This window comes from Ahaetulla prasina, chromosome 2, assembly GCF_028640845.1.
Source record: "Ahaetulla prasina isolate Xishuangbanna chromosome 2, ASM2864084v1, whole genome shotgun sequence".
Taxonomy (NCBI): Eukaryota; Metazoa; Chordata; class Lepidosauria; order Squamata; family Colubridae; genus Ahaetulla; species Ahaetulla prasina.
Window position 1 is genome coordinate 19,120,149 of NC_080540.1, and position 13,928 is coordinate 19,134,076.

The 13,928-nt window shown below is 43.7% G+C and overlaps 1 protein-coding gene across 5 annotated transcripts in view; it reads right to left on the reverse strand.

Moving 5' to 3' along the window:
• Positions 1-898: 898 nt before the first annotated feature.
• The window catches only part of RPP21 (ribonuclease P/MRP subunit p21), a 100,211-nt gene continuing 87,181 nt past the window's right edge, over positions 899-13,928 (reverse strand). For 4 of the 5 annotated variants that reach the window (XM_058169118.1, XM_058169119.1, XM_058169121.1 and 1 more), the window contains 2 exons: positions 5,550-5,696; positions 899-2,149 (listed from right to left, as the gene is read on the reverse strand). In XM_058169118.1, coding sequence (XP_058025101.1) covers positions 2,004-2,149; positions 5,550-5,696 — 293 coding nt within the window. In that variant the 3' untranslated portion in view covers positions 899-2,003. The remainder of the gene's footprint in view (positions 2,150-5,549; positions 5,697-13,928) is intronic. The other variant, XM_058169117.1, reaches the window with a different exon arrangement.

Below are 13,928 nucleotides of genomic sequence, written 5' to 3' on the forward strand. Positions count from 1 at the left end.
TGAGCTTACTGAGTTGGCGCAGAAAGAACATTCTTTGTTGTCCTTTTTTGATGATGTTTTTGATGTTAGCTGTCCATTTTAGATCTTGCGATATGATAGAACCTAGAAATTTAAAGGTTTCTACTGTTGATACTGTGTTGTCTAGTATTGTGAGAGGTGGAAGTATGGAAGGGTTTCTCCTAAAGTCTACCACCATTTCTACGGTTTTGAATGTGTTCAGTTCCAGATTGTTTTGGTTGCACCACAAGGCTAGTCGTTCGACCTCTCGTCTATATGCGGATTCGTCATTGTCTCGAATGAGACCAATCCCTGTTGTGTCATCTGCGAACTTCAGTAGCTTAACAGATGGATCGTTGGAGATGCAGTCATTGGTATACAGAGAGAAGAGAAGTGGGGAGAGCACACAGCCTTGGGGGGCCCCTGTGCTAATTGTACAGATATTTGATGTGATCTTGCTTAGCTTCACCTGCTGCTTCCTGTTTGTTAGGAAGCTTGTGATCCCATATTCTTCCTGGATATCCTTATCTATCCCCTTCAAGTGAATAAAATTGTTCCAAGTTTCTATGGCAGAAATAACATTGACAAAGGAACACCGTACAAAAACCTTTAGCAAATCAAAATATGCGACACCTCAGCCGTGGGAAAGGAGAGAAATAAAAGAATAATCCCACATTGGTTCTGTATGGCAGAAGAAGAGGCTGCAAAGGGAAACTGGCAGGCGTTCAAATACCTGACAAAAGTAGAATTCCAATAATTGTTTTTTTTTCCTGACCTTGAAGGATTCACAGTCTCATAGTTTTAAACTATGAGATACACTTTTATATATACACCTTTAGTACTTCCCCTAAGCAGAAAAGAAAGATAAATTGAGCTCACTTGTTAGAAAGCACAATGCAAGTACTGTACACGTGTTTTAAAAACAAATTTACTTCCAGTTTCTGGTAATTTATCTGGTACACAAAAGTGACATGAGGCTGAAACTTTCTTTTGTCACCTTTTCACTAAGTTCTTCTGACAGGAACATCAGCGGTGCTTCAGATCTGAGGTGCACCTAGATAAAAGAGTGGCAGAAACTGAAGTCAGGACTGGCAGCATTGGAAAAGAAGCATTTCTCCGGTCACAGAAGTGGAAAAGGGGGCACATTCTTAGACAGCAGTGGTAGAATAGTGAAATACGTGTCAAATACATTTAACAAACAAATAAAAAAAACACAAATAAGCTACACTGAAGCAACTTTCAGGACCAGAGCGTGGGGGTGGGCTGTTCCTCTGTTTCTTTAGTTCCGGGGTATCAAACTCAATTTCATTGAGGGCTGCATCAGGGTTGTGTTTGAGTGGGCATAGCCAAGGTAGGCGTGGCCAACTCGACCTCACTTGTGTCGGGGGCACCTGTGGGGGGGCCTGAGTGCTCTGCCAGAGAAAATGGGCTCCTGAGCTCTGTTTTCAGCTGCGACAGCTTCCTGCAGCCCTCTGCCAGCAAAAAAGGAGCTCGGAAGGACCCGAATGAGGCCCTCCCGAGCTCCATTTTTGCTGGCAGAGGCACCGCAGGCCAGTCCTTCACTGTTTCCAGGGCAGCCCCGCAGGCCAGATCTAAGCACCCCTTGGGCCGGATCTGGCCCCCCAGCCTTGAGTTTGACACCCCTGCTCTAGTTGTACAGCATATATATTTCTTTATTAAATTATGTATGGCTGCCCATCTCACCAGAAATGACTTCAGCATTGGACAGCAAAAAATAGGAAAGACTTAACATGTCAAAAATAGTCATATTAAAGCTTAAAAAAAAACGCATAAAACACCCAAGGGATTAGATCAGCAAAGATGCCAAGTTTATCCTAAAATTAAGACCACCAACTCATTGAAGTTCTTCAAGTAGCAAGTTGAACTTTTGGAAAGTATAATTCCTCGACTTTCTCTTGTCCTGAATGTCATCTTGCTGGCTTCTTCCATCCAAGGCAGGTGATTCACTCCTGGGTTACAAAAATGAAACAATCCCAAGGCAGATGTCACTTCCCATTCTTTGCTCCTATTGACTGGGTGCCAGCTGTGATCTCCTCAGAGGCAAGACGGCTGCACGGACTGGAACTCGGGACTGTTGCCTTTCCCATTTGGGAGGCTTTGTGTGGCTCTTGTGCTGCACTGGAGGTCTGGCCTAAAAATGGGACACAAGGAGAAGGTTTCACGATAAGTCTGTGGATGCCAGTTGCTAAATGGCTACCTGCCCTTCTCCTGCCCTAATGCTATGCAAATTGTCCCTTCTCTCTATCTCCTTCCTCCCAGTTCCAACTCTAACGATTTCCCTGGCTAATCTAGAACAAGGAACCACAGATCCTGGATCCATCTAGGACTTGTTTACGGCAAAATTACGTTCTTTTGACAGGACTTTATGGATAATACAGGATGGCTGAATGGCATTTATGCTGACTAGAAATATTACAACTGTGATGCAGGAATAGCAATTCTGGTTCCTCATCTCATTTTCTTTTCTGTGGCTCAACCTCTCTCATCTGGAAGCACCCACACTTTGTCCTTAGTTTCATCCCTTTTAGCCAGTCTTCACATGTTTTATTTTAATCGACCCAGAACTTTATTCTTTGCTTAGCTACTCAACCAAGTTCAACGCTGTTCTGAGTATTTGGGATTCAAAATCAAACTAGCAAGAGAGAGAGAGGGAAGGAGGAGGGAGATAGGACAGATGTGGGGAAAAGTACTTAGGCCAATTTATCTCGAAGTAACAGTAACAGAGTTGGGAGGGACCTTGGAGGTCATCTAGTCCAACCCCCTGCTCACACAGACCTATACTAGGGGTTCGAACCGCCAACCTTTCTGATTGACAAGCTCAGCGTCTTAGCCACTGAGCCACTTAAGGAGCCGCCACTTCACTTCACGGACAATGGTCTCTATCTCTAGAGCTGGGTGGGGTACCGTGGCCTTTTTAGGACTTGCTGGCTTAGGAATTCTGGGAGTTGAAGTCCACAAGTCATAGAAGGGCCATGGTTCCCCACCCCTGCTCTAGAGGTTCAAACATCACATCATCACATCTCTTGGCCGTTTTCCTATAATCCAGTTTCAAGATCTTCTAATGCTGTCTCTTACAAATATCAGTGCTTCTGAATGTTCATAATTAGCCACACAGTCACCTCAGCTATCGTGCGTTTATTGTTGTTATGGTCCTTCAAACCAACTGTGGTTGCGTGGACCCTTTTTTCTTGGCAACGTTTTTGCCAAGTACCTTCTTCCTGGGGCTGAGAGAGAGAGGGAAGGTCTGGCCCAAAATCACCCAGGTGGTTTCCATGCCTAAAGTGGGACTAGATATCCCCCATTCTTGTCTAAGCCTATTACTTTGGCTCACAACAGCTCATTTAGTGACCATTCAAATTTACAATGGCACTGAAAAATGTGACTTATGCTGAGATATATACCAGAGACATAAAATATTTGATCGTGAACATTATTACAGCAGCTAGGATTGTGTTTGCTAAAAATTGGAAAAATGAGAAATTACCTTCGCAAGATGAAATAATTAGAAAAATGATGGAATGTGCAGATGAGTAAGTTAACATTTGAAATCAGAGAGCAAGAAGATAAGCAATATTATAAAATATGGGATTTGTTTTATAAGTGGTTAGATGGAAAGATATGTTAGAAAAGATAAATATAAGATATATGTATGAAAGAGATATTTATTCTGTGAAAGCACAGGAAGATATGTTAACATGCATGCAGCACATTGTAATGAAATTGATTTGATGAGTTTTCTTTTTTATGTTTAAAATAAAAAAAAAGTGACTTATGGCCGTTTTTCATAATTACGACCTTTGCAGCATCCCCTTGTTCATGTGATCAAAATGTGGACACATAGCAACTGGTTCATCTTTATGACGGTTGCAGTGTCCCGGGGTCATGTGATCCCCTTTTGCAACCTTGTGACAAGCAAAGTCAATGGGGAAACTAGATTCATTTAACAACCAGGTTACTAACTTACGAAGTGCAGTGATTCACTTAGAAACTGGGCCAAGAAAAGTCTTAAAATGGGGCAAAACTCACTTAACAACAGAAATTTTGGGCTCAATGGTGGTTGTAAGTCGAGGACTATCTGTACTGTATAGTAAACTGGCTCTCTTTCTCCATTTCTACCCTTCAGCAAATAAAATTCAATATAGTTAGCAAACATAGTTGACAGAGAACAGCGTAATCTTAATCGACAGTAGGAATGGGCCCCTTAAGATCAAGCTGCATGTCCTCCCTAAACTTATTTTCTGAATTCCTTCCACACTTTTTTGTGTGAGTCACTGCTGACTCATTGCGACCAGACAAGATCTTGCAGTTCTCTCCTGACAAGGTTTTTTCAGAAGTAGTTTCCCCTTGTTTTCTTCTTCTTCCAAGGGCTGAGAGAATGACCGGCCCAAGGACATCCTGCTGGCTTTGGGCCTAAGACCGGACTCGAGATCAGAGTTTTCCCCCTTAATGTGCCTTAACCACGATACCAAACTGTTTTTCCCCTCCCCTTCCAGGCCTAGTTGCTGAAAATCAACAAGGAAAATAAATAGGTCCTAAAATAAATTTCCCACAAAGAGAGGAACACTCTGATGCTCCACCAAATATAGGATAAATTTTAAAAAGGCCTTCCCTCTATCAAATTTGCCTCAAATTTGTGGTCACCACAACCCTTGCTGTTGCAACAATATGGTGGGTTTAGCTCAGGGGTGAAATGTAAAATTTGTTACTACTGGTTCATTGGGCATGGCTTGGTGGGTGGAGGCAACTCAGCTGGGATCGCCAGAGGAGCCTTTTAAAAGCTTTTTTTTTTTTTTACAACCTCTTCGGCCGAAGAGGTTGTAGAAAAATGCTTTTAAAGGGTTCTGACGATCCCAGCTGAGCCGCGCAATCATCAGAGGCTTTTAAAAAAACTTTTAAAAGCATTTTTTCGGCCGAAGAAAAAATGCTTTTAAAAGTAAAAAAAAACAAAAACCCACTGATGATCAGGCGGCTCAGCTGGGGCGGGGAGGCAGGGATTTTTGCTACCAGTTCTCCGAACCACCCGCCACCATCGCTACCGGATCAGGTGATCCGGTCCAAACTGGGAGCATTTCACCCCTGGTTTAGCTGTGAGGCAACTAAGGTTGCTCAAAAGCAGGGGTGTCAAACTGGGTTCTTTTCGAGGGACAAATCAGCATTGCAGTTCTCTTCCACGGGCCAGCTGGGGGGGTGAGATGGGCTAGACGCTTTCTGCAGCACACTGCTGGCCAAAAAAGAGCACTGGGAGGGGCTCATGTGCCCCCCCACCCCCCGTGCCCCATTTTCGGCCTGGACGGCCTCCTGCAGCATTCTGCTGGCATTTTGGCTGCCAGAGGCACCGCGGGCTGGTCCTTTGCTATTTCCCGGCCGGCCCTGTGGGCCAGATTTAAGCACCTCGCAAGCTGGATCTAGCCCATGGGCCTTGAGTTTGACACCCCTGCTCAAGAGGGACCTTCAGGCACAAAGCAAATGTGACCTTTTTCCTCCGTTCCTAGCAGCTCTTCTCTCTCAGAGACTTCCCAGCATTGGTTTACCTTTGGTGCCTGCACCGGCTGGCGTTTGGTTCTCCAGCAATGCCTCAGGCTGCTCCGACCACAACTTGTAGTCAGGGTTACTGAGGAAACGCTTGCTTAGGCCACAGTTCAGGCACTGCACAACAGTCCAACGTTGATGACGGCGCTCTGGTTGGAAACATGGAAGAACGAATCATGTAAAAGGGGCCTGGAACAGAAGACTCTGTCCTCCCTTCCCACTTAGTGACCGTTCGAAGTTACCACGGCACTGAAAAAAGTGCCTTATGACCATTTTTCACACTTACGACCATTGGAGTGACCCCATGGTCATGTGATCAAAATTCAGACATTTGGCAACTGGCATGTATTTTTTGACGTGGGTTGCAGGGTTATGTGATCACCTTGTGCCGTCTGACAAGCAGTCAATGGGGGAGCCAGATTCACTGAACAATCCTGTTAACTAACTCTTAAATCCTCATGAGCAGAGGTCTCCAACCTTGGCAACTTTAAGCCTGGAGGACTTCAACTCCCAGAATCCCCAGCCAGCAAAGCTTCTGGGAGTTGAAGTCCTCCAGGCTTAAAGTTGCCAAGGTTGGAGACCCCTGCTCATGATTACGACTCAGTCCAAGCCTGCCGTTGCTGGTCGCCGCTGATTGGCTAAGACGCGAGCAGCCAAACTGCGGGAAATCACAGCCCCCCTATTGATTTAGCAAAGTTGCCTTGTTCTGTTAGCTATTGTTGGTTAGCAATAAACATATTGTGTTTACTCAGCCTAGCCTCAGACTCTTCTTGCCCGGATCTCCATACAGAGCACTAATAACTGCAGTAATTTCAGCATTTCAGAGGGAGGGCAGGTAGCCTTCAACTTATAACCATTCATTTAGTGACTGTTCAAAGTTATAACAGGACTGAAAAGAGCGACATTTTCATGCTTACAATCATTGCAGGAGCCCCACGGTAACATGATCAAAATTTGGCTACTGGGCAATAAGTCTCCCAGGGTCATGTGATCCCCTTTTGTGACCGTCTGACGAGCAAAATCTTTGGGAAGCCAGATTCATTTAACAATCGTGCTACTAATTTAACAATTGAAGTGAATCACTTAACAACTGTGGGAAGAAAGGTCATAAAATGGGGCAAAACTCACAACTGCCTTAGCAAGAGAAATTTTGGGCTCATTTGTAGTCGTAAGTCAAGGAGTACCTGCAACTAAATAACTAGCCAAGCTCCCTACCTTTCCTTGGCAACTTCATTTCATGGATTCTACATCAAAAAGACCGTTAGAACAGGCACGTACAATCCGCAGCCTATGGGCCCCAAGCGGCCCTGGGTAGCAAATACAGTGACCCCCATAAGATCGTAAACTTTTAACATTATATGTAATTTATAAACATTAAGTATATTATATATTTTATATGCAGCCCAAGACAATCCCTCATGCCTCAATGAGGCTCAGACTGTTGTGGTCTGCTAGCAGCCTGCGGAGCTGGCAACGGAGTCAAACAGCGATGAGGCTGAGGAAGAACATGGGCCAGTCCTGGAGGCTGGGGAAGGCCCGGATGAGGGCTCTGCATCAGAGGCTGAAGTGGGGCCAGGGCCATCGGGGAGTGAGGTGCGGACTCCAGAGACTGACAGAAGTGAGGCTGATGGAACAAGGAGCAGTATTTCCCAGACTGTTGAGAATTATTATGTCAATAAATTCCAGCTGCCTTCTCTGTCCTTGAAGAAAATGACCCAAAGAAAGGTCAAGAAAGACTTAAATCCTGAAACATTCACCCTCTTTCTCTCACTCACAGATAACACACATAGGCACAGACAGAGGTGGTTACTGCTGTGTTCTGCAATAGATGTATCTTCTGTGGCAGCTCGATTCTTTCTTGCCTGCAATACAGGTAGTTCTCAACTTACGACTGGTCTCTTAGCAACTGTTTGAAGATATGATGGACCCAGTGGTGGGATTCAGCCAGTTTGCACCTATTCAGATGAACCGGTTGTTAACTTTCTAAGCAGTTCGGAGAACCAGTTGTTGGAAGAAATCTTAGTTTTTTCCCACTTTACAGGCTAACCCTTCCCAGGTAGGAAGGAAACATTCTGCTGTTGTTTCTAGCTTAGTCTTTATTGCCCTGCTTACAGAAACTGTCTCTCTGGTTAACCCTTATTACATTGTAACAGCTAAGGAGTTATAATATGAGTGATGTTGAGTTGGCCACGCCCATACATGACCACCGTGCCATGCCAACCCAGCTGGTCATTAGGGCAGGTTGTTAAATTATTTGAATCCCATCACTGGATGGACCCCAAAAAGAGGATTTACGGCTGAGATCCAAAGTTCCAGTGCCCTCCCACAGTCACCTGACCCGCATATCAGGTGCTCAGCAACACAGATGCATTTATGGCCTTTTGCAGCATCCCGTGGTCACCTGACTGTATTTTACAACGGTTTTGCTGGAAACCGGCAGTTACTTCTGGTTTTTGGCCAAACCGCATACGTAGCAAACCATTGCTTAATAACCGTGGCTTTCATTTAATGACCGCAGCATTCACTTAACAATACCACGGAAATGTTGTCAAATCAGACTGATCACGTAATGGCAGGCTCCATGATAGTCATAACTTGAGGTCTTTCTGTAAAGTATCTACACAAGAGAATTTGAGAATTTGCTGTTGAGCAAGCAGATTTCCCCAGAAAGACTGGAGAATCTACAGTACACTGAGAGTTGTGCCAGGCGGAAAGGTGACAACAATTGCACAATTTCCCACTTGCACAAGTGACTAATACTACTTGAAACCAGATTTGACTAATACTAGTCAAGTATTAGTGCACAGGTGACTAATTCTACTTGAAACCAGATTTTATCAGTCAGACTGATATCATTCAGCTCACTGCATTGGAGAGATAATGGGGAAGCCAAGAAATGAAGGGAAGAAAGATTTCAACAATCAAGAAATAAAAAGTGAGTTGCCATCATCATCATCGTCTTATCCTGTCTTTTGTCATAAATGCCATATTAGCTCAGGTGGCAGAAACCCCAGGGGAAAAAAATGTTAAAAATCATACCAAGAGACATTTCCTTAATTAATTCACTGTAAATAAGGTGGGAAATTCCTGTCACTTTGGGGAGACAATTAGTTCAAGTACACAAAGGGAAATTATAAAGAAACTACATAGTTACAGACACTCAGACCAGAAATAAGAGATGTTAAGTTTCAGCTATGTAGATTTTGTTTAAATATAGAAAAAAAAAACCTTCCTGATGATGTGTTTGTTCGCCTACAGGCGTTGTGGATTTCCCCATCTCCAGAGATTTTTTACAAGAGATTAGACAACCTGTGACCCTTTGCATCATCCTTCCCTCCAGAGATATTTCCTTACCAGATTCAGTGCCTTCAAGGATAGCAGGGCTTCCAATGTACTTGAAAAAAAAAAATAATCAGGGATATTTTCAGAGATGTATCTGCCTTGAAAGTAATCCATGCTGAACTGTATGTATACTAGTCAGACTTCGGAAATGGATCACAAGAAATGCTTTACAACATTTTGTATTATTCACATATGCTTTATGATCATTTCTATATTATAAAGAGTTTTACGGTATCAAATTTGCCAAATTTCAATTCCACAAGAGTCATGGGTCCAGTGGTGGCATTCAAATAATTTAACAACTGGTTCTCTGCCCTAGCAGCAGAGTGGCTGGGTGTGTGACAGGCAGCACTCAGCCTCCTGAACCCTCAAGGGAGCAAAAACTGCTCATGGGGGGAGGGATGCACGGCCCTCCCGTGCCCCGTTTTGGGCCTAGTAGGCCTCCTTGAAGCCTCCTGGGAGCAAAAACGGGCTGCTGGGGGGGGGGCTGCCGTACCCCCTGTGCCCCATTTTGGGCTAGTAGGCCTCCCTGCAGCCTCCTGGGAGCAAAAATGGGATGCATCAGGACTCCTGGAAGGGGCGGGGCGGGGCCAGCCTACAATTTAACAACCAGTTCACCCTAACTGGCCTGAACCGGCCGAATCTCACCACTGCATAGGTCCCAGATATTGGACATATCCCACAAGTTAACCCATTTGAGGTACCTTGGTTTAAAAGCTTTTGTTCTATGATATATTGTTTCATCCAGTTAAAAGTTAGAAAAGTTAGATATGAGAGTCTTAGTAGAGGGGTGAAATGCTCCCGGTTCCGACCGGATTGCCCGATCCGGTAGCGATGGCGGCGGGTGGTTTGGAGAAGTGGTAGCAAAAATCCCTGCCCCCCTGTCCCAGCTGAGTTGCACGATCATCAGAGGTTTGTTTTTCTTTACTTTTAAAAGCATTTTTTCTTCGCCCGAAAAAATGCTTTTAAAAGTAAAAAAAAAAAAAAGCCTGTGATAATCGCGCGGCTCAGCTGGGATCATCAGAACCCTTTAAAAGTTTTTTTTTCCTCTGGCGATCCCAACTGAATTGCTTGATCATCACAGGCTTTTAAAAGCATCTTTTTACAACCTCTTCAGCTGAAGAGGTTATAGAAAAAATGCTTTTAAAAATAAAATAAAAAGTTGGCCACGCCCACCCAGTCACATTACCCCCACCACCACCACCAAGCCATGCCTACAGAACCGGTAGTAACAAATTTTATATTTCACCCTTGCTTAGTAGTATATAGATTGGACAACCACTTCTCACAAATGATTGGGGTTTTTTTGCAAATTGCAGAAGGCTGGAACTGATGATCTTTGTGATGTCTCATCTACGGAGATTCTCAGTCATCTAGGTCATGGTTGTTCTCAAAGGTGCTTTTCCAAATGGCAACTGAATTTTTTTTCCTTTGACAATCTTTTGCTTCTCATCCAAGAAGCTTGAAATCCAGTTGCCTTTTAGAAAATCCTTTTGGGATGCAGAGAATTTCAGAGAAACTTTCGTGATGTTTTCCAAGCCTACAATTCTGAGTTTATGAAAAGAGTTCCAAGAAGTAGCAGGATATATAGCCTTGAGAAACTAAACTTACAATTAGTACAGAGGCAACCTTCCTCAACCCCGTGTCCTCCAGATGTTAGACTACAGATCTAATAAATGACTTACATTGGCTGGGAATTATGGAAGCTTAAACTAAATACAACCAAAAGGCAATAGGAGGGAAGGCTGAATCGACAAGAGACAGCACAACGAAAACACAGCTGGGGGGAAATTGGTTTCATGTCTATTGTAAATTATGGTGATAAAATATTTTGAGTTTCAAAGCTTGATTTTGGAGATACGACTTTGGTCCCTGTTTGTCATCATCCTGATCTCTGCAATGAGGTCTAATGAAAATCGGATTAATCAAAGCATATTTGTAAATCCATTAAATATAAGAGTACTCTTGGTGATACGAAAGTCTATCTAGTTCCTACGTACAATTATATTTCACCACAGCATTGACTTTACCCTGAATTTCATTCTGTGTCTAGTATGACTTCCCAAATTGTAAATTCTCACTTCTTCCCCTTGGTGCAGCTTGGAATTCTAGTTGTATTTTCCTTTTCAGTAACTCTACAAGCTGCAAGAACTGAATACCAAGACAAATTTGCTTTATCAACTTCTCGCTCACTCAGTTAAGTTTAGAGACAAGGAGGTTCTGTTTAGATTTGTTTGCAGTTTTGGGATTGAACGTTTTGCTAACCCAGAAAATAGATGACTCCCAGAGTCCAAACAAAATAAATGCCCTTTTATGGTCAGGATTGTATTTGCCCGATGAAAAAAAAAATTCCCCACATTATTATGAATTTTCTGGAATGGATCCTTCCTCTTGGTTATCTGACTCAACTCTTTTTTCAGATGAGTTTTTACAATTCTCAGCAAGTCAGCTTGCTTCCTGTTTACCTAGAAATGGAGTAAAAACTGGCTCTATTTACCTCAAGAGCCGTGACTCAACAAACTACAGGTAGTCCTCAACTTACAACAGTTTGTGACTGTTCAAGTTACAAAGGCACTGAAAAAAGTGACTTATGACTCATTTTTTACACTTACCACCATTGCGGCATCCTCAAGGTCATGTGATCAAAATTCAGAGGTTTGGTAACTGACTCATATTTATGACGGTTACAGCGTCCCACGATCATGTGATCACCTTTGGCAGCTTTCTGGGAAGCAAAGTCAATGGGGAAGCCAGAGTCACTTAACAACCATGTTACCAACATAACAACTGCAGTGATTCACTCAACGACTGTGGCAAGAAAGGCCATAAAATGGGGCAAAAATCATTTGTCTCACTTAGCAACAGAAATGTTTGGCTCAATTGTGTCGTAAGTGAAGAAGTACCAGTATATATAGGATGTTACATATTTAGCAGTAATAACTCTGATTAAAGTAGAAAAAGGGACAAAATAAGAACTTTTGTACACGAATGGATTACTTGTTCAACCAACAAATGTACTTTTTTTCCTTGTATTGCATATGAGATCCTTTTTCACACTTAAAAGGTGCAAACATCAACAAAGTGCTGTATTCCAAAATGTGATAAGTTAAAATATTATAGAAGGTATAGTAATTAACAGCCGTAATAACAAATAATTATATAATACCTCCCCTTCATGGATTACTGCCTTGTGGTGGTGAAGGGGCTTGGGTAGCTCAATGAAATTATGAGCTATGCCACGAGGGCCACCAAGATGGACAGGTCATAGCAGAGAGCTCTGACAAAACGTGATCCACTGGAGCAGGGGTCCCCAACATTTCGGACCTCAGGGACCACTAAATTCATAATTTTAAATCCCGCAGACCACTAATATGATCTGCCTAATGACTGGGTGGGTGGGTGTGGCTAGGTGGTCATGTGACTGGGTGGGTGTGACCAACTCAATGTCACTCACATTGAGGGGCGCCTCACCGGCCTCTACTTGCCCCTCCCCTCCCAGCCCCTCCTCCCCTCCCCACCCGGGCTCCTTAGGGCCCCAATAGGAAGCAGTTGTTGGAGCTAAGCAGCCACCACGAGAAAGTTGACAAAACAGCTCAGTTCAAATTGGAACTGACCCGAGAAGAAGACGCAGCAGAAGCACTTCACTGAGGACTACGAGCCTAGGCTTTCCAAGCAGAGGAACGACTTGTGGGAGTGCAAGACCAGATACAGGCACCTAGAGGCTCAGCGGGCTGAGTTCCAGGCCATGAGGCAGTCCCACTGGAACAAGGGCCTCCGGCTCTTCGCCACCAGCGGCACTTCCCTCCAGCCTTCGCCCAAAGCCCCGCACCAGGAGGCCGAGGCAGACCCCTAGTCGGAATTTCTGCCCCCACACAAAAAGACCCCAAAGAGGGAAACTCTCTGCAGCAACACGAATGTTCATTGCACATATCTGGCCCAGGGCCATAGTTTGAGGACTCTTGGTTTAGTGCAATATTAAAAATGCGAATAATTTTCTGCGGACCACCAAAATTTTCTGGCGGACCAGCAGTGGTCCACGGACCATCAGTTGGTGACCGCTGGACTGGAGAAGGAAATGGCAACCCACTCCAGTATCTTTCCCATGAAAACCCCATGGACGGTGCCAAAAGGTAAAAAGATATGATGCCGGCAGTTGAGCCCCTCTGGTTGGAAGGTAACCAATATGCTGCTGGGGAAGAGCAGAAGGCTACTACTAGTAGAGCCAGAAAAAGTGAAATAATACATGTCATGAAGCCAAGGTGAAACATGTTGCAAGGCGCAGCCAGCCTGAAAGGAGAACTTACCCAAACTAGACAGTCTGAGAGGAGGAACAGCCACAAAAGGGAACGGCTGGAGAGAAGTATCAGAGGGGAAGGAGGAAAGAAGAACTGGCTCAGTTGGACATATGTGTTTGAAAAGACATGAGGCCATGTTGACGCCAAATAAATCCAGAAAGGAAAATAACTTTCCATCAAAGGCTGTGGAGGTACATATAGCAACATTATATGCTGTGCTATATATAAAGGAAGACAGAACCAAGATGGAATTGAGAAACTTCAACATTACCTGACTTATCCCAACACCCTGGCCAATCACATTTCATTTATTGGCTTCCTATCCAAAGAAAGAAGTCCAAAGAAAGAATGCAGAAAAAACAATGGCTACAAACCTGCCTTCCATTGAGGACCTGTATACTCCACAGGTCAAAAAGAGGGCTGTGAAAATATTTACAGATCCCTCACATCCTGGACATAAACTGTTTCAACTCCTACCCTCAAAATGACGCTATAGAGCACTGCACATCAGAACAACTAGACACAAGAACATTTTTTTCCTGAATGCCATCATTCTGCTAAACAAATAATTCCCTCAACATTGTCAAACTATTTACTAAATCTGCACTACTATTAATCTTCTCATCCTTCCCATCACCCATCTCCTTCCACTTATGACTGTAATTTTATTGCTTGTATCCTTACAATTTATACTGATATTGATTGTTCCTGATTGCTTATTTGTACCCTATGACTACCATTAAT